At 44.2% G+C, this 26,788-nt stretch overlaps 1 protein-coding gene across 1 annotated transcript in view; it reads right to left on the bottom strand.

Moving 5' to 3' along the window:
- The window catches only part of FBXW8 (F-box and WD repeat domain containing 8), a 113,526-nt gene that overhangs the window by 60,616 nt on the left and 26,122 nt on the right, over positions 1–26,788 (bottom strand). Inside the window, exons 3-5 of the mRNA XM_070386097.1 lie at positions 20,365–20,529; positions 16,555–16,643; positions 3,895–4,052 (exon numbers count right to left, since the gene is read on the bottom strand). Coding sequence (XP_070242198.1) covers positions 3,895–4,052; positions 16,555–16,643; positions 20,365–20,529 — 412 coding nt within the window. The remainder of the gene's footprint in view (positions 1–3,894; positions 4,053–16,554; positions 16,644–20,364; positions 20,530–26,788) is intronic.

The raw sequence follows: 26,788 nt of genomic DNA, 5'->3' as shown, positions 1-26,788 counted from the left end.
TGAACTGTGGTGCTGAAGAAGACTTTTGAGAGTACCCTGGACAACAAGCAGATCAAACCAGTCAATCCTAAAGGAGATCAGTCCTGAATATTCATTGGAAGGAGTGATGCTAAAGCTCTAATACCTTGCTCACTTGATGCAAAGAGCCAACCCACTGGAAAAGACCCTGATGCTGGGAAAGACTGAGGGCAGGAGGAGAAGGGGCGACAGAGGATGAGATGGTGGGATGGCATCATCGACTCAATGGACATGGGTCTGAGCAAACTCCAGAAAACAGTGAAGGATAGGGAAGCCTGGTGTGCTGCAGTCCATGGGGTTGCAAAGAGTCAGACATGACTGAGCAACTGAACGACAACAATCTTTTGTTTAAAGGGGGAGAGGAAAGAATAAGAACAGATATCAATACTTTGTATTTATAATAAAGAAATACTGCAAGCTAGACAAACTAAAAAATATGGTTGCTTTAGAATGGAGTGAACAAAAACGGGTAGAAGACTTTGCAATGTACAACTTTATGTTAGCTTGACATCAATGTATTAGTCAAACATATTAAATTACAAAATAAAACCCACTCATTTACTGATTAAAAAATTAAAATCACAAATACACACACACACATAACTACTATCTAGAAAAATAAACCATAAACAAAGTTCATTGAAAAATAAGTGACAAATTGAAAAAATATTTAAGAACAAGGACAAGCTTATTTCCTTAGCCCTTATTTTCAACCACAGAAGATAACAACCCAAAGAAAATGAGGAAACTATCCACAGAGAAAGAAATACAAGCACCTAATAACACAAAAGGCTGCATATTGTCACCCTGCTTATTTAACTTATATGCAGAGTACATCATGCAAAAGGCCAGGCTGGATGAAGCACAAGCTGGAATCAAGATTGCCGGGAGAAATATCAATAACCTCAGATATGCAGATGACACCACCCTTATGGCAGAAAGTGAAGAACAACTAAAGTTTTCTTGATGAAAGTGAAAGAGGAGAGTGAAAAAGTTGGCTTAAAACTCAGCATTCAGTATCTTAAAACTAAGATCATGGCATCCAGTCCCATCACTTCATGGCAAATGGAGAAACAGTGGAAACAGTGAGAGACTTTATTTTTTGGGGCTCCAAAATCACTGCAGATGGTGACTGCAGCCATGAAATTCAAAGATGCTTGCTCCTTGGAAGGAAAGCTATGATCAACCTAGACAGCAGATTAAAAAGCAGAGACATTACTTTGCCCACAAAGGTCCATCTAGTCAAAGCTATGGTTTTTCCAGTAGTCTTGTATGGATCTGAGAGTTGGACTATAAAGAAAGCTGAGCACCAAAGAATTCATGCTTTTGAATTGTGGTGTTGGAGAAGACTCTTGAAAGTTCCATGGACTGAAAGAAGATCCAACCAGTCTATCCTAAAGGGAATCAGTCCTGAATATTCATTGGAAGGACTGATGCTGAAGCTGGAAACTCCAATACTCTGGCCACCTGATGCAAAGAACTAACTCACCAGAAAAGACCCTGATGCTGGGAAAGATTAAAGGTGGGAGGAGAAGGGAACGACACAGGATGAGATGGTTGGATGGCATCACTGACTCCATGGACATGAGTTTGAGTAAGCTCCAGGAGTTGGTGATGGACAGGGAAGCCTGGCATGTTGCAGTCGATGGGGTCGCAAAGAGTCGGACATGACTGAGCGACTGAACTGAACAACACAATGAAAAAATATAAAATTATATAAGCAAAACAAAAACTATGGTGAAACACCGTGGCCACCTAGCAGACAAGCATGAGGAAGCCGTCATTACACTTTTGTATACATACTGTCATATACTTTTGGTGAGACTATAACCCAGTGAAACCTTTTTGGAGGGCAATCTGGCAATACTTATCAATATGTAAAGCATCTGTAGCCTCCAAATTACCAGTTACCCTGCAGATATACTTGTATAAGTCCATCTCAGTATCTGCTCAAGGATACTGCTTTGCAGTACTGTTTTTAATAACAACAACAACAAAATCCAAATGTGCATCACCAAAGGCCCTAATAAATAAATAATTGTACAGCCACATAGTGCAATACTACACAGGCTGAAAGAGAACAGGGTTTACCTATAAGCACTAATACAGAAAGACCCCAAAACATGTTGTTATTAGGTGAAAAAGCAATGTGTGTGCAAAATGTGACAGCAACTAGAGGTAGGGCAACAGGGAGGAACACTTCAACTTCTTTTTGGATATCTCTTGTTTTACATTTTATATTTTTGTGCTCTGTTTGAATTTTAACTACTAACTTTTTTTAAACCAAGTATTTAAAAATACATGATGGCAATTGCTTGCCAAGTATTTACTGAAAAGAGAAGTTCCTCTGGCATTCCTACAAGGTTTCCTAATATTTCTGTGCAACAGCAGGGAGGTGACAAAGACAATTTTAACCAACGATGTAAAACCAGCAGCACACTTGCATATCCTCAAAAGCCGGACTTTCAAGCTCATGAGAGATGAGCTGTGAGCGTGCAAGTAAATCAGACGCACCGTTCTGTAAGTGTCTCTGTGGAGTATTACATAAACTGCGTGGGATCCTGGGTACGGCCTAAGAGAGACCACCACAGTTCTGGATTCACCACTGATGAACGAGTCAACCTCAAGGAAATCACTTGGCTTCTCTGAACCTCAGTTTCCCGATCTGAAGGGTGTGTGTGTGTGTGTATGTGTGTCTGTGTGTGTGTGTCCCTCAGTTTCCCGATCTGAAGGGTGTGTGTGGGGGGGTGTGTGTCTGTATCTGTTTGTGTGTGGCAGGGTGAGGCTATCAGATTGTTCTGCAGTGTATGATTCTAACAGAGAAGTACTGCAAACCTTTGCATAGCTATATGGGAAAAAACCTCACTGGTAATTTGGCATGTAGGAATCACACTCAAGCTGCTCTTCTGTTATCTCTGCAGGATCTCAACAAACACACCTCATCTATGACATACCCTAGAGACAGCTTAGCTGAATTACTAGAGGCCAAAAGAAAGATCCATCAGTGGTGTCCAAATAATGCCAAACCCAAACAACAGAGTTCATATTGTTAGAGTAATAAAATGAACGTATTTAAGATTTCAGCCCTCATTTTTTTTAATGGCATATGCATATAAAGTTCCCATCAGCTCCATTACCACAGTTCTGTCCTACCTCTGAAGATCTGCACCCATGCCATGACATGAACACTAACATTCTGAAATATCTCATGGTCCTGACATTCAAGCAAGTGGGGAGATTTTGGAGATTCAGACTTCACAATACAATGGAAGTCAGGAGTATGAGAGGTGGTATACGGTATCGTGGCCATTGAAACTATTAGAGTCTTCTTACCCAGTTCTGTAAATCCACAGTTGCCAGTACACAAAAAGAATTCTATGAGTCCCAGAGAGACAACATATTACCATAATTTATCTCATATAGTGTGTTAGTGCCAGGAAAAGGTAGACCCTGACTTTTATTTTTCTATTTCCGTATTTGTCAAAAGATTATCTCTGTCTGTCCTCTTTTCACTGTTTCCTTTGAATCAAGCAGAGCCAACAGGAAAAGTAGGCCAAGCATATTTAATATTTTACACCAAACAAGTTATTTGCTTAAGATGGCTTGGCCAGCCTCGTGTCTGGCACTAAAACCCAGCCCGACAGTTCCAGTAGGAATTAAACACCAGTTTTAATGGGTGCTGTGTTCCAATGCCTACTAATGCATTGAGGGTTATTGGCCAACTTCTTCACATAAACACAAGGATGAGTGTATGTGTGTGAACCTGTGTGTGTGCCCACGTGTATGTATGGAGGGATTACAGAGGGGAGCTGGCCACAGCTGCTTAATTTTTGTCAAGCTTTTTATCTTCTCTTAATAGGGAGGAGGGTTGCTTACCATCCTCGTAAGCTGCCACCGCCAGCGAGCTGTTTATCCTCACAAAGGAGACATATGGCTGCATTCCAGGCTCATCCTCCTCAAACTCCGATTCCAGGAAGGGGGCTGTGTAGTCCCAGGTGCGCGTGTCCCACACCCTCACGTCTCCCGACGTGTATCTGGAAAAGAAGGACACATGTGGTTCCAAAGGGGAGCGAATGGCAGGGCCGCGGTGCAGAGCCTGTGGGAGCCTGAAAGCGCCAGTGGAGGAAGACTACGCAGGTAGGGGCCCACTGCTGCAACGCTGTTTACGCGAGTCACCCCAACAGGAGAGAACGGCAACTCGGGAACAGAAGGCTGAGAACACGCTCCCTGTCCTCGTGGCACAGTGGTGACAATTTCAAAGGAGGATACCGTAATTAAAACACCGGACAGCAAGATCTCCCTGCCTTTCTTTTCGACTATTATACCCCTTCTGCTACCTTAAGTCCTCCCAGTAAAGGGATCACTAGCAGAAACGTGCAGAAGCCACACTATTTATACACACACACACACACACACACACACACAGGGCTAATGGTCTTACAGGCACAAGCTTTCTAATACCTCATCCATGCATCAGATTTGACTGATTAAAGTCCCTAAAGACTAATTGATTTGCTGAAACAATTAAGTCTTGCCTTCAGCAGCCAGACAGTGCTGCCTTCTCATGAAAAGCTCTTGCCGAAATGCATGACGCTCCCTGGTTTCACCCACTTAGAGCGCGGGAGCACTCACTCTCTCCTATTACGCCTGCCACTCCAACAAATGACTCTCTCCATCATGGCCGCGGCAGGGCCAGAACCTGGTCAGGCACCAGGCCCCGGGGACAATGGAACGGCCAGATGACAAGGTAGTGAGCTGCCTGCCACTGGAGGCCTTTATGCAGAGTTCCTCACAGCTGCTGCAGAGGGTCTGCTTCAATACCGAAGCACCTGTGCCGAGGCGTGTTCGATACAGGCTCAGAGCCTCAGAATGAAGCCACACAAACACAAAGACATGCAGACAACGGGAAAGGTGTTCGGTCTTCCTGAGGCCAAGCCACAGTTCCTTCAGGGCTTCTTTCATCTCACATTCCAAGTGAAACGAAAAAGATAACTCCGAGACTTATTTAACTACTGAAGTCTATGACATGATACATCTATGAAGTAGTTGTACATCAGTTTCTCACGTGAGGTTTCTTAATAAACTAAGGTTACTCTGATTCGGGAATGCTTCACTTACTAAATGCAGCAGTGTTTTCCTCACATTAGGTGACAACGAATATACACACCATGAATTCAGAGGTCATCCTGTCACACACCCTCTCTAGGCTGCACCACGGGGCTCTCTCCCTGTAGGATGGTACCCAGGGAGTGGGAGTGTGAAGAGGCAGGGAGGAGAGATGTGCTGTCTAAAACTGGACTCATGGGCCTCTGACCACTGATCCTCCAGCAAACAAAAACGCTCACTCCATGACAGTCATTAAGCCTGGTGACACATGAGCAAAGGCAAGATACTGAAATCACCAGGACCAATCGCCGGCTCCCAGACCCTCCAGACAGTGCTTCCAGATCATGTGACCTCAACGAGGCCACCTCAACAGGAACACACACTCCACTGCACCCAAACTACCCGCTGACTCTGACACCCTAAGGATGACTACACCGTTCCCTGGAATAAGGCCACTTGCTTAGCAACAGACACACTCAGAGACAACATGTGTGAATTTCTAGGCTGTGTATGCTTAGATTCTTGAGGTTAAATTCTGTGTGAAAGGAACCGGCCAATTCACAAGAGGTGGCTGAGGAGGATGGCAACATCATTCAGAAATAGAAAGAAGTGACAGACAGACAGAGGGGACTCGGGAGCTTTGAGAGAAAGAACTACACCAACCAGGAAAACGCATTTCCTTTCTGTCCGTCTCTGTCATTCTGCTTCTTGTGACCTGCATATGGGAGCACGCCAGTCATCCTCAAGGCCTTTGTGGTGCCCCCGAGGGGATACGAGGGCAGCATCTGGGGGGCTTGAAACCCACCATTTGCAAGTTCCCTTTACACAAGGAGTTCCAAGGTAAAGCAACGGTGACCAAATCCAAACCTGAAACCCGCTGCACCCCACAACCGTGAGCCATGAAATACAGTCTGCCTCTCTCTTTTGGGGGAAGACAGATGGAGGGCAGAGGCCGCAGAGGAGCATCCATTAATATCGGGAAGGCTCCTGACTGCCTTTTCTTCCAAGAAGTTGTCCCCTTCATGCTGCAACTCACTCACCTAAAATTAAACACGTGCTCTCCTCAAAAAGACTTGGCCCATGACCAAACTGGCTCGTTGCAAGTTCTTGATTTTGTCAGAGACAGAACTCGTCCCAGATCACCAGTGCAAAACTGGGGGGCTCCTCAACGCCCCTCTGCCATCATGCACACATCACCACACTACTTACTACACGTGCAGTCCACAACCTTCCTGCTCTCCTCGCTCCCAGGCTGCATCTGGACCTGGGCCACCCCTCACCCCCAGCCACCCCACAACAGCCTCCCCACTCCCGAGCCTCACTCACCTCCGGCCACCCAGCACCAGCCAAACCCTCGGAAATACTTGACTACGTGGCTCTCTCTCCCTTTCTCCCTCCACCCTCCACACCAGACCACGGGTGCTACCATCTTCCAGGATAGCAGCGTGGACTCTCCTCTGGTGGCAGCTGTATATGCAGTCATCTGACTGATCACCTCCCCTATGAACCCATGAGCTTCTAAGGTCAGGGGCTGGGTCCTGCTCCCCGCTGTTGATCCAGTGATCAGAACAGCTCAACTAAAATAGCGCTTGACACCTAAGGAGCTCTTTGTGAATCCTGAGGCCTTAACAACACACTGAATGAAGCTTTAACTATCAGCCAGGCACTGAGATCCCTCCACAGACTTACCTCACTCCTCTCCCAGCCTCATTTTCTCCTCTTCCTTAGCAGGAGCCAGTCTCTAGCCGGGACGGTCGGTCACTGCCTTCCACAGCACGGGTGCCTCTGCACCTCGGCTCCCAATTACCCACCTTTCTGGAGCCCCTTCCCTCCTTATGACCCAGCCAGATGGGCCAACTTTGGCTACACATTAGAATCCCTTGAGATGCGTTTAAACTCCCAAAACCAAGGGCGCACCAGATCAATGAAATCTCATCCTCCAGGGGTGGGACCAGACAACGCTGTTCCCAATGAGCTAAGCAGATTGAGAACCACCCATCTCACTCAAGCCTGTGCTGTGTTGTGCTGAGTCGCTGTCGTGTCCGACTCTTTTCAACCCCATGGCTGCAGCCCACCAGAATCTGTCCATGGGATTCTCCAGGCAAGAATACTGGTGTGGGTTGCCATTTCCTTCTCCAGGGAATCTTCCCAAACCAGGGATTGAACCCAGGTCTCCTGCACTGCAGGAGGATTCATTATCAGCTGAGCTACCAGGGAAGCCCTCACTCAAGCCTAATAAGGTCTAAAGGTCTAGCCCAGGCCCCCCTTCTCCATGACCCCTCTCTGCCTCCACTACAGTGCCCCTGAATCTGAAGAAATGGTGTTCCCTGCTCGTCCCATGTGTCCTCAACTTGACCATGAAGGCCCTACCACAGTGCCACAGCCTCCACCACAGCGCCTTACACGCAGCTGAGAGAAGGGGCTCCCCAGGTAACAGCCCGACTGGTTTGAGTGGCACCACCTTCTCTCTGCTGTCCCACTTCCAGTGCTAATGGTCAGTGACACTCCCAGAACACACACATCGAGATGCATGAGCTTCTTCCATTTACCTCCAGACTGATTAAAACCTCTCTACAAAACACAGAATAAATTACGTTATTTCGGTAAATATAAAACTTTCTGTAGATATCCATCTAAGTCAACTCCATTCTTTATGGCGAAAGAGCATGATAACAGCATAAATGTTTTGCTGCAAAAAGACTCACGAGGCAAATACAAAAGACTCAGTGCTCCTTTAAGATGAGAACAGAGAATAAATACCCTGCTTCAGCAGGTACTACGTGATGACTCAGCAACGGGCTCTAGAGTGAACCACATGAAAGCAGCCACGGCAGCAGCGCTCGGACACCACGTTCGTGAACTCGTGCTACAGAAGCGGACGTTTTCCTGAGGAAGAAACACTGGCTGGGGCAGATGACCTGGACCAGACTCTCGGTGCAGTTTCAAAGTGCTTCCCAACACTGGCCGGGAGAAGCAAGGACAGAGCTGGAAGGGGCGAGGGCTGATTTTTCTCCAGAGCTCCAGATGTCTTTATGGCTGCCTAATGACAATTACACTCAACCAATTAAGACACCACTATGACAGTTGCATTGTCAGGGAGCCTCTGGACCCCAATGTTGATGGTTCTCTAATTAGTGCCTGTGCAAAGTACAATGGCAACTAACGTATTAGCTGATGTAAGAACACTAACGAAACACTAAGGAAGAAAGAAGCCTTTTCCAAACGAGGAAGGCTGCCCCAGCCCACGGCACGCATCAGTGAAGCTGCATGCTTTTCCCAGTCTTTCTCCTGCTTGGCGAGGTTGAGTTTACCTCCAAATAAACACGTCAGAGACCACAGCTGATTTTTTTGTTGAAAGAATGGGAAAAGAGCCTCTTTCAAGCTCGGCACGCCAGAGTAATTGCCAATTTCAAATTATTTACCACCGAAGAGCTTTCATTAACTAGTACATTTCCAATAAGCAGACTACTTATTTGGACCAAGAGACCTGAAGAAAAACGTAGAAATGTTGTACAGCTAAAAACCACCTTTAACCTTTTTTCCCGTCTAAGTAGCCAAGTGGGGGAGGGATGGTTCCATTTTGCTTCCAGGTGCCAGTGCTAATTTGCTGAAAACAATTTTTTCAAGGTTCTTCATCACAACCAGGGGCATTGTTTTCATTTAAGAAGCTGGGCATAAGGTTAAGTGACTCAGCCAAGGTCACAAGAAACATTTTAGTGGCACAGCTGGGATCAACCTGGGTCCCCAGGCTTTTCTCTAACTGCTGCTTTAGCCAGCAAGTCACTGCCTTCTCCAATGACAGTGTCTTGGAAACAAATATGGCTTTTAAGAACTATTTCCATTTGAGTGCAATATAAGGAATTTATCCTCTTCAATACTCTTGACTCAGGCTTGCAGGACACTGTCCCTGACACTAACTCATCAGTTCCACCACTATAGCTCAACTGGAAGTCAAGAGGCCAACGATGAAAAAGCTCCATGTGCTGGCAAGGGGCGTGGGACTGGGCAAATGCAAAGGTGCCTCCCACACGTGGAACGGTTAAACTTCACCCTCGGAATTTCCTGGGCAGTCCAGGGGTTGAGACTAAGTTTTGCAAAACATGGAGTGTGGGTTCAATTCCTGGTTGGGGGACTAAGATCCCACATGCCTCCTCACAGCCAAAAAAGCCAAACCATAAAACAGGAGCAATACTGTTACAAATTCAACAAAAACTTTAAAACTGGTCCACGTAAAAAACAAAAAAAAAAGTCTTAAAAAACTTCACCCTCTACAGGACCATGCTCTACAGGACCATGCTCTACAGGACCTGTAAAACGAAGTCACAAGTTCCTTCTGATCAAGTACTCACAGCAGCCAAAACGAGCCTAGTTATGCGGGCCTCAGGCCAGGAAAGCAAATGGTTTCATCTGTGTGTCAGATCCAGTGAGTCCGTGGTGGTTGCCTACGGCCCTGAGCTGAGGATTCTGAAGCTGTATTGCGCCCAGCTCACTGTAATGGACTTCCCAAGTCCATCGCTGGTTTGAGAGCCAGCAGGGGCAGCATGTGTATAAGTCATGAGCATCCTTCCTCCACATGACACTCTGCCTGGACAACTCCTCGCTGTCCCTTCCAGACTCAGCTGAGGAGTCACTTCTCAGGAGAAACCTGCCTGGCTCGGAGCCTACCCTGGTGCCTCTCCCGTGTGCCACGGCGCCTGCTCTTCCCTTACCCTGCCTCTCACACTGGCCTGTGACCAGCAATGACTGTATCACATTGCCTGTGAGCAAGGGAGGTGTACCCCTCCCCCGAACAAGGAATGAGTCTGTAGTGTTCCTCTGTGCTTAGTACATGCTCACAAATCTGATTTAAACTTAGAAGATGAAAGTGGTTTAAAGACTATAACGCAATTAGGCCGAGGCCCCTACAAGTGCAGTGCCCACATTTCAAAAAATGTTTATGCCCTTAACATGCAGAGGTTTTAAGAACTAGTCACATACTCCATACTTTCTTCAGTAATACCAAAGATTACAAATCAATGAAAGCAAGAGTATTTACTGTTTTCTATGAAACACAACTGTGCTGTTATTATGCAATTAACAAAATGAACTCAATCCCACAGTGCAGTCTTTCTGTGGAAATGCACTGCTGCAAACATCGAGTGCAGCTTAAGATGCATCAATGGAGAAATAATGAACGTCTTAATGGACCTTATGAGATCCACGCACTACACACTTCAAACTGTTTTCCATACATCTTGGTTAATCACAATCAATAGAGTCAGAGTCAATGATGATTATGCAGAGTTATTGTAGCTGTGGCCCTTCCCATTATTCCTTGGAGAACCTGAGATGGGTAAATGCAGCCATGAGTTCACCAGTATTTATTAAGGATATTCTAGAGCTCCTTCATTAAGGACATAATAAATGTGAAGCTCTCCTCTGGTCTCTTATCAATATCTTACCTCAGACTTATTTACCAGAAGAGCATGTACACCTCACAGCAGAAAATAAATAAATAAAAAGTATTTTTAAGAAGAGGTCCCTAACGGGTAATGATTGGATTCCTTATGGGAAATACTCCAACATCATAATAAGCAGCAGCACAAAATCTATATAACACAAGGTTGAAAGGAAAACTGTCAAGAGTTTTTTTTTAAGGGGGACAGATAAAGCAAGTCCTTAGTAAATGTAAATACAGAGTGACATTTATCTAAGGCGGTTTTTATCACCAGTGTGTATTTACAAGGCGTCTGCTATCATCTCAAGAGCCTCAAAGTGATCCTAGGTATTATATTATCTAGTGTTATACATTCACATGAAGCTAGCAGAATATCAGAAACACCACCTTGAGGTCTTCAGCTCCTGAACAGAAGGGTTGTAGATTTCAGGGCAAATACACACTACTTCAGATCAAAGCTGTATTTAGGCATGGTTTGTGGTCAATACTAAGGGACATTTTTAATTATTGGGAAAAGTGGTGGAAAAATGGCTAAAAGTAAGACATTACCTTAGACACATGCCTACATCTGAAGTACTGTTTTCCAACAGTTCTTAGCTATAAACAATAATATTCCAAGAAAAGTGTCAACAGGCCAAGTGAACCCCAAGATTCAGACACCCAATTTAACATACATAGGATAGAAGCTCAAAATGTTGCTTCATGTCTACAGAAGACTGGCAACCCTTTCGACTATCCAAGTCATGTGGACAGTTTTAGTCATAATAAAAGCCAGAACAACAGCCAGAGGTCACTTGGGCTGCTAGAGACATGTAGGCAGTTTTGCTCTGTGTCTTACTTGCCTCAAAGGGAATGGAGATGGGGAAAATCAGTGTAGACCAAATGGGATAACAGAGAACTTCTTAGGGAAAGACGACAGCTAACACTTGGCGACACTCAATGATAGAGATTTCCCGCCAACCATACTTGGGGGTGAAGACAAACACGGATACGCAGTCACCGTTCTTTTCAGTACAGACAGGAAGCGTACCCTAAAAAGGCGGATCACCACAGTAGAAAATGGAAGAGGGGTGGGAAGAGCATTTAGGAGTGTTGACAAAAACCTTACAAAAAGGGGAATGATACTTTTTTTAAATCGAAAGGGGGAAAATGGTCCTCTAATGTGAACAGAAAAGTGTGCTTTCCTATGCAAACTGAAACGCTTCAGACTTATGAATCTTAAGTAACAGTGAGAAGGGAGTTTATTGCAAAACACACCACGGTATACTCCTGGGCATCTGATAAAAGCTTCTGGTGAGCTAACAGCTTAATGGCCAGCACAAGGCCTCCAGTGAGCCCCCTGGCTGACTTTCTCCTCCAAGTTTTACCTGAGAGGCTCTCCTTCACTAGATGGCAGTAAAGCAAACATATTTCTGGCAAAGTATACCTAGCCCTGCATCTCAGGTTATAATGTGACCTTTCTGAACTCATGATGTCATCTGTTTTCAACACCCGTAACTCTCAGTGTGACTGTGGAGAAAGAGGACTCTCTAGGTCTCACAACACAACACAGGACGGGGACGCTGTCACAGCCTCGTCCCTTCTGGTCTTTTCCCTCAATTATAAACATGTCATTTGAGAGACACTCTACAATTCTCGGAGCTCTCACCATAAAAAGAGAAAAAGAAAGAAACCACCACCACGCTTCCTAACCACTTATCAACCAACTTTCTAGGTAACATCTCCTTCTAAGCACACTAAACCTCACCACGTTTCAGGAACGCTACCAGATCACAGAGGAAATGCAGACAGAGGCTCAGCTCTGACAAAAAGAGAAAGGTGGCTTACGCACACAGACCGGTGGCTTCTCAGCACAAGTTGCTCTCGGGTTAAAGAAATGGGAAATCTTAGCAGGCAAAAAAAGTCTAAGGACAGGCTGTGTTTGAATCACATACTTTGTCACAGTCGCAGGGACTTCCAACAGCAAAGAAAAAACTGTTTCTGGTATCTTCTGGGATGCTGCACACACTGCCGGGTGGCCACACGACACCACAGAGAGGCGTGAGGGGGACCCGAGAAGGAGACTGTGAGTCAAAGGTGCAGCAAGGCGGCTCGGGGAGCACAGTGTGGGGGCTCTTCCTTCTGTGCGTGCCTGCCCCGAAGTCTCCCGGGTGCTGGGACTGGCGTTCTTTAGGCTCTGCAGTTACACACACTCTTCATACACGGCCCCCACCATTGTCAGAGAGAGGAGCACAGTCAACAAGAGCCAACTCTCGTTATTTATGGCACTGACCGAGAACGGGAAGGCACACTCAGGAGAGTGGGTCTGAGGGATGGTTTAGAGACTCCAAGGCAAAAAGTTAAATGGGAAAGAACTTGAGGATTATTGAAGGCATTTTAAGATATTTTTTTTTTTTCCTTCGGCCACACCATGCAGCATGTGGGATCCTAGTTCCCTGACCAGGGATCGAACCTGGCTTCCCTGCTGTGAAGTGCAGAAGCTTAACCACTAGACTGCCAGCGAAGTCCCTAAAATAATTCCTTCATCTGGAAAAGATAAAAATCCAGCTACCTAAATCCAGTAACATGCATTTGAAAACAGAAACAAAAATGGCACACACCAAAACCCATAACGGGAGCTGTGCTAGCAAGCTGGGAGTCAGGCGGCTTTCTCTTCTCCACTTTCTAACAGTTTTGCAAAGACAACATGGTCTTACTGCTGTTTTCATTTTTTACAGAAAAGAAAGGTCCATACATGTCATAAAGGAAAACAAAATGACACTATAATAAGACAGGCCATCCGAGCATGGAGCCAGGGCTGGAGACGGTAGCGAGGGGCAGGGCTCTCACGTGCCGCCGGCAGAAGCACAGCGGGGCGGCCAGGGCACACGTTATCAACCCCACTCCCCAGACCTCGGGAGCCTCCACAACCTCACGCAGGAGGAGCATTTCAGAACAGAATCTATAAAGTTCCTTCCAGGTTTCAAACTGTGTGATTCTAAGTTGAAAAGAACTAGGAAATCAGAACAGACCAAAGAAATCAGGAATTCCTCCAGTTTCTCATGTAACATGTAGTATACAGGTCAGGGGAAGGGAATCTATTAAGTGTTAACACTCTTCTTCAGATTAAAAAATGTATTAGTATTACAGGGAGCTTAATGAAATATTACATAACACCTCCACTTTTAAAAGATGCTTACAAATTAACTGGGAATTTACATGACTATAAAGTTTAAAAATAAAATAACAACATAAGACAAAAATGTTTCAGTGAAGCCTTAAAGCCATGTGGTTAGCTGCCCCATGCGCTGCAGATAATCACTTCCTGGGAGGCATGAGAAGGGGAGATGCTGGCATGGGAGGCAGAGTTAATAGGCTACTGTGCCACAGAAGCTGTGGGAGGCAGCAAGACTCGAGCTAAGCCTTAAAAAATGGAGACAGTTTCTTTTGGAGGTGATGAAAATGTTCAAGAATTAGATAATGGTGGACAGTTATAAAACCTTGTGAATGTAGTAAAAATCACTGACTTACACAATTAAAAGGGTGAATTTTATGGTATGTAAATTGCATCTCAAGTTTAAAAAGACATGGTCAGAGGTGACTAGAATAGTATGGGGGGAGAAAAACCAAAAGTACCCTGGGAAGAGTAGTGAGGAGAAACGGAAGGTTGGAAACAAATTTCAAAAGGCTCCAAGCGTCAGGAAAAGGTAACTGGAAACTATCATCCATGAGACAAGGAAGGGAAACAAACACCCATGGACAAGAGGGAAAGATCAAAAGCTTTGAGAATAATGTCTGCTTCCTCTGGTGGAAAACAAGCCTCAGGTGAGAGGCATCCACGTCCTGTTCACTTGACAGGGACTCGAGTGTCTCAGAGTTTATGAGCAAATAAGCATTTAACAGGAACCCTGGTTCTGCATGAAAAGAAGACTAAGGCAGAACCAAGTCTGGGTTAACTCTACCTTTACGTGTAACACACATCAGTCTAAGTCTAAGCAATGCAACTCCAAATCAGGAACACCTACATAGAGGACTGAAAAACTGAGAAGCTGGGAAAAGATTCTGCAACAGAATCTTCAATTACGTAATTAACAAGTTTAAATGCAGATATGGAACATAGGTTACCTGCAGATATATAAAACTAAGCCTCTGAACAGATTCCACTTGCATAAAAAATAGAGAAGAAGGAAGGGAAGAAGAAAAATAGGAAAAATGCAAGGGAAGTAAATGAGAAAGAAATGGTGGGGTAGCCACTGTCTCTTTAAGAAGCTCCTTGGAGATACATAACTGCAGAAAGCCTGGTGAATACAACATTGATTGAGAATGAGGTAACCGCAAACACCGCTGTTCTCAAATGAAAAGGGATTCAAGATCTGACCCAGAAAACAAGCATCGTAACCACCAGATAAAATTTTAATGATAAACACAAGATGCTGTATATATAAGCAAGATTGAAGTATCTGAGGCTAGGCCATCAACATAAGGTTCTCTTAGAAAAAGGGGCTGTGAGGAGCCTCTCTGACCCACGGATCAAGTTTCATCTTATCGATTAACGAAACTCTGCCATCGCTGTGCTTTGTGCTGGCATAATCTGTGATGCTGAGGAGGCCTCAGGGGAATGGAGAGGCAGGAAAAGAAGGACTGGTATCTGGACTCATGGCCAGGCTGCCTTTTGTAAGGTCCACGTCCGGATAAGAAATTCATAATTGGCTTTCGAGAGTCACCTTCCCTGTATCAATTCCTTTTATGACTTTCAGTTCAATCTCAACAGTCTGTTCTCAAAGGCCTCTAACCAGGAGACCCCTGTAAGGTAGGATGATCCCAGTCCCTCTGGGGGTTACTAAGGAATCTCAGAATTAACAGGTGAAGAGGACCTTGCCTAGCATGAGCTCTCATGCCCACACTTGAGTGATGGGGGCAGAAGCCTAGTGCCACACTGGTAACTGGATGGACAGAATTTTAGATTTCTAGTCCATTAATTTTTCTAAAAATAACAGTTTTATGGCACTGCTGAGAAGGGCATTAACCTCGAAATCATGGCCAGGAAAACACAAGCTAAAGGAAAGTGTTGCTCCTAAGGCATAACCTGTTTAAAGTAAAATACTTTTACAAAGGTACTACAAAACCACAAAATATTAAAATAATCTGACTCTCTGAAATTTCAATTCAAACAATACTCTTCAAGGAATGCTTCTGAAGGAGTTTTCTTTCAAAGGAAAAGGCTCTCCTATGACTATGTTGTTAAGTCCAAGGTTTCTGTTTGTTCATCCAGGGAGAAACCTCTTTTGGGTGGCTCACTTCAGAGTCAATCCAGACCCAGAAGTTTAAGTGTCCTGGTCTCTGTGGCATTAGGTACACAACGTGAGACTCTAGTTCAAGACATACTGTTAATCCAAAAAGAAAATTACCACCTTAGTATACATTAAAGAAACACATAAAAACACCTCTCTGATAAAACATGAAGAATTCATGAAAGTGGTTTTTGGAATAGAAGCCAAATTCACAGAAGCTAAAATTTAATTTCTCAGCAATGGAGACAGATACGTAATAAAACGCCTATTTCAGGACAAGTTAACTGCAAATACAAACTGTGTGGTAGGGAAGGAAGATTACCTGTGTGGCCACAGCCCTTCTTCAGAATGAAGGCTTCACAATGAGAAATCAAGAATAGGACCTGTTTCTGCCAACACTTACTATTCTTGAGTTTTTCATGTCTTCATAAAGAACAAACGGTTGGCCTTAATGAAAATCTAACATAATAACATGCCACAAGAGTCATTTAAAAGCTCAAAAGATATGAGACAAATGGATTACACAGCCGCCCCACCCAACTTGCTTCAGAGCCCTCGACTACTGGAGGACACAGGGGCTCCGTCTTATCTCCACGTGGGCTGTGAGTGGGAAGGCACCTGCTCCCAAAGGTAGAATAAGGTGGCTGAGACGCAGAGGGTGGTCTGTGAAAAGTGAAAGACCTTAGGATAAAGAGTATTAAATGAAAAACTGTTTTTGCTTACCCAGCAATGACAACGCCATCGTGAGAATGCACATCACATAAAACTGCGTCGGGAATGTGCTCCAGCTCACTCACTGCGCCTTTGCGATTCTGCATGAGAAAAGGGGTGCGGTTTATACTATTCTCGGGATGGCAGGGAGACAAAGCATTTCGCTCTCACCTATATTCCATGGTGGGTTGCCTACAGCATGGACTGTGTCCACAGTTAAAGAGACTCAAAAGGACACAGATGACAACCAATATGTTAAGCTACTAGCACCAGAGCTGCACACACTGCACGGAACTAGACTGTGAGACACCGACCCACCCCCTCCGGGTTCACAGGACGTAAACGACTTCACTGCAGAGGCTGCCAGTGAAGAAACACATGAAGTGGATTTAGAAAGGTCAGGTTGGCGGAGAGAAAGTAGTTAATGGTATTTTACGTGCTAACAGCTCTTTAAGTGCTCTCAGAATAAAATTAAAACATATATACAACAAAATAAAAATCAGGGTGGGGGGAAAAAGGAGAAAAGACATTATTTCTGATTATGGAAATGGTTTATAAAGGAAACCCTAAAACCCATAACACAGTAGCTCCTGATGTAAGTGAAGAGAGCAAAGAGGAAGATATATTTTCCAGTATAGGCCTTTTGATGACTTCTGACTTATTCTATCATGATTATTTATTGATTCAAAATATACACAAATAATTATTTTTAAAATAAAGGGAATCTGGAGGTATAGAAAGTATTTACATGTGGGATGTTAGGAAGGGTGGGACAGTTAAGCCAAAAAGCAAGCATGCATAAAGGTATTCAAGAATATCAAGCCATCAAAAAATATACATACATAACTGAGTCACTCTGCTGTACACCTGAAACAATACTGTAAGTCAACAGTACTGAAGTGAAAAGAAAGGCCAGCGAGCCACCTACAACTTCACCTTTGCTGTACCAGCACAAGGATCAGAAACGGTGGAAGTGCCAAGGACAGCTCTTCGCACACAAGTTTCCAATAAATGGTAGCTACTATCACTATCTACATTATTATTAGGAGACAGATGATGACATCCATTCCATTAAAACCAACATTTATTAAGCAGCTGAACTCCAGACGCTGTGCCAGATGATCCACTCGGTGATCGCACTGAACTCGAGAAATGAGTCCAAGGCTGAGGGACACAACTGGACACATCCAGGTGGGGCTGTGTGAGACATGGGAGGGACTGCAAAGTCATCCATGCAAGGACCATGGCCAAAGTGACAAGAGCAAGCTCTTTTGAGAGACCAGGCAGTGAAAGCAAAGGAGAGGGTCAGTGAGCTCATGGCCTCCACTAAGTTCTGTCACGTGGCTTCCTCTTCGTCCTGGGCTCCAGCCCCACACTGGTATTCTGGATTAAGAGACCTTAGCACTCCACTGTGAAACGAGTGCGTGCAAACACCAGGGAAAGGAACACCGTTTCGCCTTTGCTCTAAAGTCCAGCTAAGTTTGTACGCTCACAGGTCACCCTCTATGTGAAGTACTGAGAACCCTGGGGTCCCTTCTGAGCTTCCCCAGACACTGACCTTCCCCAGACACTGACCTAGGAGATTCCAAACCAAATCACCTTCCCAACCCATCCAGAGGATGACCAGGAATAGCAAACCACAGCATCTGTGTGCCAAAGTCGAGGCTAACTGAGCTGCAGGCACCAGCCATGCCCTGTGGGAGGAGCGTTAGATACCATTAGACAGTCCTCTTTACTGCAGCCTGGAGAGCGCAGCTACTCTCAGCTCCACATCAGAGATGGGAAAGCAGAGGCACCCACAGGGAAGGCACCCTGCTCTCTGCTCCCTTTCATGTTTTCATCAGGATTCCTTTCATTCCAGAATCACTACTGTTAATGCAAGAGCCATCACTTGACACTCAACCTCTGTAGTCCTTATAGGTAACAGTGTGCGATGTGGGCCCAAGATGCTCCAAAGAGAAGCCTCCCTCCAGTCTGACTTCAGTTCATTCAAGCAACAACCTCTTACTGAGCACTTACCAAACACATGGCTTTGTGCTTGTTAGAGAAAAACAATAAACAGATGTTCAGTTAAACTGTATGCAATCTGTACACAGGCATGAAGTTCCAGATGCTCTGAGGTCGTTAAACAGCTTCACTTCTGCCCCCTCACCCTGGATGAGGAGGGCATACCTGCTTCCCTCCCTCATTCTCTCTGGTGTATGTAGGCGGGTGCGCTCAGTTGTGTCCAACTCTTTTGCGACCCCATGGACTGTAGCCCACCAGGCTCCTCTGTCCATGGAATTCTCCAGACAAGAAGACTGGAGGGGGTTGTCATTTCCTTCTCCAGGGGATCTTTCCAACCCAGGAACTGAACCTGCATCTCCTGCATTGGCAGGTGGAGTCTGCCAGGTTACCAAGGGCACCACCTTGGAAGTGCCCGTTGTCTCTGGAGCAAACAAAGAACTCCGCTGCTGTGTTGTCCCTAGGATCTGATATTTATGAACTTGAGCCATGGTACATGGAGTACCTCCAGCTCTTGTGCTCACAACTCTCAAAAGCATCCCTCCTTCCTGGACAGAATGCCCTCCTCTCAAGCGTTCCTTCAATTATGGCCCCTCCTGCCCAGGTTAGAGCCTTGGCTTTCCTATCCCCAGCTCTCTCACTTATGTCCTTCACACAGACTGAACCAAGCAAAAGGCGAAGAGGGGCCTCCCCCTGGTCTGGAGGCACATGGCGGGGCAGCGGGCCTTTTATTTAGTGGAGATGTCTTTGTGGTCTAAGGACAGCTGTGCTGATTCTCTTTGGAAGGGTGGCTCTCAACCAGGGGTGATGCTGGGGGAAGGAAGGGAATGCTTTCTGGCCTGTACTGGGGAGAGGCTGGAGACGCCACAGAAGCAGAAGATCCTGCAACGCTCAGGACAGCCCTCACTAAAAAGGATCTGGAACCACATGGTGCCAGCGCTGGGGCTGAGAAGCGCCAAGTTAAAGGAACACTGCTCTTACTGACTTTGCTAGGAACTGTGACACTACCCAGATCTAGAATACGGTCGCTGATCAGGTTGTGAGGTGACTGGGGACAGACGTGCACATAGGCAGTATGTCACCATCAGTAATGAGCGAAAGCTTGTTCATCTCAAAGTCTATTAGGATTGACTTTTACAGGAGGGGAATAGAGAATCCAGTTCCATCCCTTCCCTCCACCTGAATATCCAGCCACCCAGGTGGGAAGAAACGGCCACCAGGCTGGCGTCTCCTCATGCCTCAGACAGCTCCATGTAACACTGCTCCTGACAGTGCTTTCTACAGAAACACTTCACTGGGCAAATGCGTAGCTGTGATCTAATATTTCTGTAGAGATTTTGAAGTGATAAACGTTATGGAAGCAAGCCAATAGGTTATGTGAGGGAAGGGAAGACAGTGCTTAGAGACGCTTAGTAATCTCCCTCTTGCACTGACTGGAAAGAGCACTTTCAGCCCCTCTTTTCTAATCAGGTGATGCTTTCTTGGTCCATCCAGGGAAGAGGGAAGAGTGAAAGCGGGCTGCATGGAGCTCCACTCCAAACACCCCAACCATCAGAGGGAGGTGACTGGCACCTCAAGCCCACCTCCTCTCCTGGAGGACAAAGGATGCTCCCAAATAGGTGGCTGGAAATGAGGGCAGATACTCTAATGGTCAGCAAGTCACTGTCAGCTGCAGGGACACTCACCACACCCTTCTCTCTGCTTTCAGCAGTGAGCCTCAGGCTCAAACTGGAGGGACTCAGGGTTTCATCCCGGGCTTGGATTCCTGGGTCCCTGCAGGCAATTCCCCCGCAGGTAATGGTACTGGCCACTGCCTACCTTCCAGTTGGTTCTCAACATGTGCTCCTTGGCTCGGCACTCTTGGAAGACGAGCTTCCAGCAAGAATAATCGGAGATGCTGCTCTCAGGGAGGTGGCCTTCCTGCTGGCACAGCCTGTACCACAGCACCTCGTCTTCTGCAATCACCTTCCACGTCTTGCTCACCTACAACAGCCCAAGTGACACAAACGTCAAGTTCTGCAATTAGAGACATCACTTGTCATCCAAAAATCAATCAACACCTTTCTTTATCACTGTCCTGGGTTTATGGCAGTATAAAATGTCTCATTAACAAAATCCTCCGAGGCGAAAAAAATACAAGCAAATGTTTCCAGTTTTATCTTTCAAGATTTCAAAATTGCTGTACTACCAACCTAATGCCACATTTTAGACTACTTGGTTAAATTATTTTATACATACACATGTAAATACAAGATATAAAGAGAAAAATACACAAACATGTAAAAGACAAAAAATACACACTAACATGTTAACAGATACAAAATCACACACAGCTTTGCAGAACAGAATCTCTGCTTCTTACTACTAGGTACTTGTATTTCCATCTTATAGAGCTAGACACTGATGACCTCTGAAGTAAAAAGCTGTGATAAAATTAATATCCATAACCCAAACTTCTGGTCATGTGAGAAATTCAAATTCATTTTATGTGTGAAAACTCAGATTTTAAGTGTGTAAATAAAAAATATTCAACAGAAAAGGCAAGCTATTAAGCTATGATAAGATCTGATAGAGAGAAATGAACACTATAACTGGACTGGATTTCAAATTCCAACAGTATCCAGAGGAAAGGGCCATTTTAGCCATTAAGAGCTTTGTCTTCCAAGCCTAACTTTGGGAAATGATGGATTTTCTTCATCATGAGATTTACTGTACAAAATTGGACAGATTGTAAAGGATGGACTCCGCTGGCAAAATGAGACACTGATGCAGCAGATCCACATGATATGAGGTCTGCAACACATTCTGCTTGCTGCCCCCCCAAAGGCTGAGCCTCACTTCTAATAAAGTCATGACCAGTGGTTCTCAGTAACCTGCGCTCCATAACACTCCCTTGGGGCTACTCCAAGACATCAAATACTCAGATAAGAAGAACATGAGACACAGTGAGAGAGAGCACACAGCGTGTGCCCGGCAGACTCATTACACAAGGGTGCCTCACTTGATGAAGTGCTGCTAGAGTTAACTTTCTAACTACACAGTGAAGATTGCCGAAAATCTGCTCCTCGAAAGAAGCAACAAGAATACTGCCAAAAATTGTCAAAAATCAACTTTTCCAGAGCTCTAGAAATTAACTACAAGCTTGTAATCTTCTGAGCATTTATTCAAGGAAAACGGCTGACTCTTCGTAAGAACAGCAGCCTTTGTGTTTTTTCACCTGCATTAATCCCATTCTCGTCCCCCAGCTCCATGGTAGCCTTGAAAACCAACAGCCTCCAACTACAGTAGCTATAAAAACCAGAGGTCTAACAACTCCCAAGGGGGCCAAATGGGTTTACAGCTCTCCAAAAGCACCATCCCCAGAAAACAGTCACGTTTGGCCTGTCTGGCAGCTTGCTAGAAAGCTCTGTTCTCAAGGCTTGTCTTCATCCGATCTGATTTAGATCTAACTCTGTCCTATATCCAGAGCATTTGTCAGAAAAGATAAGGGACTACTGTTTAACAGTGCAGCTGCCTGACACGGCACTACCAACTAGGGCTAAAAGGAGGCTGATCGAAAGACTTAAAAGGAAAACCTGGGGAGTGGAACACCCCATTATAAATATGTTCAAAATACTAAAGGAAAGCATACCTAAAGAAATAAACATATACGCACAATGTCTCAGAAAGTACAGAATATCGATAAAGAGATAGAAATTATTTTTTTAAGAACCAAATAGAAGTTTTATAGTTGAAAAATATAATAACTGAAACAAAAAAAATCACTAAAAGGGCTTAACAATAGATTTGAGCTAGAAGAAGAATCAGAAAACTTAAGGTCAATTAAGATTTTCCATACTGAGAAAGAAAAAGATCAAAAAACAAAAAATTAACAAAATTAACCGAGCCTCAGAGAACCATGAGACATCATCTGAGTGGACCAATATAGGCATTATAGGAGTCCCAGATGGGGAAGGAAAGAGAAAAAGGAGTAGAAAGGACACCCGAAGAAATTAAGGCCAAAAACTCTCCCAAATTGGAGGGAAAACATTCATCTGCATAGCAAAGAAGCTCAGCAAACACCATGAAGAATAAACTCAAAGAGACTCACACCTAGACACAGTTAAACCGTTGAAAGCTGGAGACAGAATCTTGAAAGGATCTAGAGAAAAAAGACTCGTGCACAAGGTACTCCGCACTTCTCAGAAATCACGGAACTCAGAAAGCAGTAGCATGCAGCACATTGACCGCTGAAAAGAGACTGCCAATCAACAAATCTATAGCCAGCAAAATGATCCTTCAAAAATAAAAGGAGAAATTAAGATATTCCCAGATAAACAGAAAATAAGAGAATTCACCTGGAGTATATCTGCTCTACAAGAAATACTAAATAAAATATTTTGACTGCCTAAAGGCAGTCCTTTAGGCTGAATTGAAAGGAAATATACTTTATTTTCGGAGAAGGCAATGGCACCCCACTCCAGTACTCTTGCCTGGAAAATCCCATCGACGGAGAAGCCTGGTAGGCTGCAGTCCATGGGGTCGCTAAGAGTCAGACACGACTGAGCAACTTCACTTTCACTTTTCACTTTGATGCATTGGAGAAGGAAATGGCAACCCACTCCAGTGTTCTTGCCTGGAGAATCCCAGGGACAGGGGAGCCTGGTGGGCTGCCGTCTATGGGGTCACACAGAGTCGGACACGACTGAAGCGACTTAGCATAGCATAGCATACTTTATTTTCCAAGTAAACATCACTATAAAGGTAAATATAGAAGACAGTATAAATGTACTTTTACTTGCATCCCTTTTCTTCCATCTGATTAAAAAGACACAGCCTAAAACTGTTGATGGGCTTATAAAGATTATTCTATTATTGTGTACAAATTCTAAGAAAGGAGAGGGAACATAGTTATTCTGGAGCACTTTGGTTGTACAATCGGAATTAAGTTGGTATTAGTCAAAACTAGATTGTTTTATGAGGCTCACTGTAACCCCTAGGGCAACCATTAAGAAAATAACTCCAAAATATGGTACAAGAAACAAGAGAATTAGAATGGTATGCTAGAAAAACATCTAACACAAAAGAAGATAATAGTATCAGAAAAGAGGAACAAAAAAGACATACTAACAGTTCCTCAAGTGACTGAGAGCAGCCATCATGTTTCCCCTTAGTCATTTCTTCACTGGTCTAAACGCTACACATTTCCTTCAACTAACTGTCACAGAACTACCTCCGTATTCATTACCTCTGAAGCGTACCCTCCTGTTTACCGTCTGCATTGTCCCTCTTCAAATGCGGTACTCAGGACTAAACAACACCCCAGATACACAACTTTCAAGCGCCATGAACAGAAGGATTTTAGCAGATACTAATTTGCTACTTCACTTAAAGATACAATGCAGAACCCATAGTCCAGAGCTTCTGGAGTCCATTTATTTTAACAAATATTTAAGGCAGACAAAGTTATATATTACAAACACCCATGGACACACCACCCTGCTTAAGAAGTATTAACCAATAAGCTTAAAACTCCTATGTATCTCTCCGAGTCCACATCCTTTTCTCCCCAACAGTAATCTCAATTTGGTATTTATCAATCTTCAGTCTTCTTAAACACCAACTGTAATTAAAGAAAAAAAAGCCCCCATTTCTTACTCTCACACTATCATGTTTTAAATTCTTAGCTTTCTAAACTTTCTATTCATTTTAAATCCCAGCTCATCACACATACCCACTCCCAGCATTTTATATCATCTTTGCATTTCAATTCTGTCATCCATTATATGGATGTTACTTTTCCTTTACATAAGTCATCTGCAAAATGCAGTCTGTGGGCCTTCATGTCTTAATTATTTTTAAAAAACCAACCAGGATGGGGCTGAAGACAGAGCCCATAGCAAAGCACTAGAGCCCTCCTCCCAGGCTGATGGGGATCCATTAAGCAGCCCACCCTGGGCATGGTCACAGCATCAGTTACAAATCCATGTAACTACACTGTCATCCCACACCTCTCCATCTCAGCCATAAGGGCATCGGGGAAAAAAACCCTCATCTGATCACAAGTGGTCAGGCAATAAAGAATAGGATAATGACTCAATAATACTGGAGTCCCAGTTCTGACTAGCGAGAACACCACGGTTTTATTTTTGGCATGTCTGCTCCACAGCTGAGCCTGTCCATGACACTGGGTGGTGTCTGTCCATCTGTCTGTGCCAAAGGGAGTCTCAGCACTAGTCAATCAAGCAGAACAGACAGGGACAGACCACCATTCACTGTGATGAAGGTAGGCAACAACTCAAATAGCTTCAGAGCACAGTATTTCTCCCATAGGCTCCTGGAATTCAGGGTTAAATAAAGTATAAGATAAGGGTTAACACACAGACACCCTCATGGTTTCTCAAAGGCACAGAGAGCTAACTAAACTGAACATGCAGCAGTTTACTCTGATCCGTGGGATACATCAGTCCTTTTTTTTGGTAAAAATTATAAAAGGTAAAACTTTGCAGAAATTATAAAATGTAACTTCCAGATGAGAGATTCAAAGTAACTAAGTCATTAATTTCACTATATACTACACAGCACTTGCCAAAGCATAGTCAGTAGAATAGCAGCTCCCGAACTTTAGAAAAGGATTCTCAGGACCTCCCTATGATCCAGTGGTTAAAAATCTGCCTTGCAATGCAGAGGACATGGGTTCAATCCCTGGTCAGGAAACTAAGATCTCACACACCAAGTGGCGACTAAGGCCTCACGCTGCAGCTAGAGAAGCCCATACTCCACACCCAGAGAAAAGTCCATGTGACGCAATGAAGACCCAGCTAGATTAATAAGTAAATAAAAATCAAAAGGATTCCACGTCACACAAGTTTGGAGAACACTGACTCTTGCCTGTGGGAACTTCTCAGAGCTTTTAATAGACTGACACGTGCTGCCTATCTCTGAGGAGGAGATATAGGAAGCTGTGTTTCTCAAACATATCTGGCTCCTGGACTTTTCTAAGAAGGAGTGTCTCGAAAGCCTAGTGCCCTCCAGAAGGCACCTTAGAGAATGCTGACATGTGTTATCGGTCAATAGATTAAAACACATGTTGGGTGCTCACCACACAACAGGCACTAAGGCCAGCAATTCTCACCCACTTTCCACCTTAACCTGCCTAACTGACACCTTTTGCAGGTAGGTAACACCCCAGAGACGTGCCCAGATTGGGGGCCAGCTCCCCATGGCTGGGGAAGCTAGAAAGAAAAGTTCCAGTCTCTGCCCTCAGAGTTAGGCTGGATCACAAGACTAGCCCTGAACGGGGGGTAATCTTTGTAATTCTGGAGTTTAAAAATTAGCCACAAGGCTGCACTTTGTTAGATGGAGCCAGTGAATCATCAGCATCTCAGAAGAATGCAAATTCAGCACTCACTGATTACAAACTAGAATATCCCAATTAAACTCAACATTCTAGATGAGGTTCTACCAGTACTAAACTGTACAAAGGTCAGTCACTTTAAAACACAGAAACCGTTCCGAGACTTTCAAGAGCTCTCAAATATGTCAGACCTTATAAAACTTGGGAGCTGAAAACTTTTTTATATGTATCAGCTTCAAAGAAAATGCTAAGTAGTCTTAAATAACACAATCTGAAATCTGTACAACAGGGTTATGGGATGAAAACCCAAGAATAAAAAGTTGATGTTTCAGTGTATCATCCCACCACTAACCCCCAAACCGCAGGGCTTCTTTTATAGAAAATAATATTCAGGATAAAGTTTAAACCCTGGATAACAAACAGTAAAGCTCTTTGAGGGATTTATAAAAGATTAGAGGTGAGAATAACTTCCAAAAAGGGATCAGGATTGTACTTACAATTAGGTATTAAACACACAAACATGCCAACAATTTCTTTAGCAAACTGTAAAGGGAGGGTTGCCTTTTTATTCTTCTTTAAAGGAGAACAAAAATGACAGGCTTTAAGAATTTCTTTTAAGCCTGAAAGGGGAAAAAAATCAACAAGAAAAAGACCTAGCTAAACTTTCACAGTAAATTTTAGAGTCTCACCAAAAGGAAACCTAATTGTTTTGATTTCTTAAGTTTCATTAAATCTAGAAAGTTTACAAGTCTGCATTTTCCAAAGGCCTAATGGTCTTTCTTTAATACACTGAGATTGGACTGGCCCTGCCCAGTAAAAGTCCCACTGAGTGAGCCTCAGCTGCAAGAATTTGCTAATAAAAATGTCTCCAGCATTTTGCTTTATAGCACCACTATGAATTGTAGC

Source organism: Bos mutus, chromosome 17 (assembly GCF_027580195.1).
Source record: "Bos mutus isolate GX-2022 chromosome 17, NWIPB_WYAK_1.1, whole genome shotgun sequence".
NCBI lineage: Eukaryota > Metazoa > Chordata > Mammalia > Artiodactyla > Bovidae > Bos > Bos mutus.
This window is presented reverse-complemented; position numbering and strand designations above follow the sequence as displayed.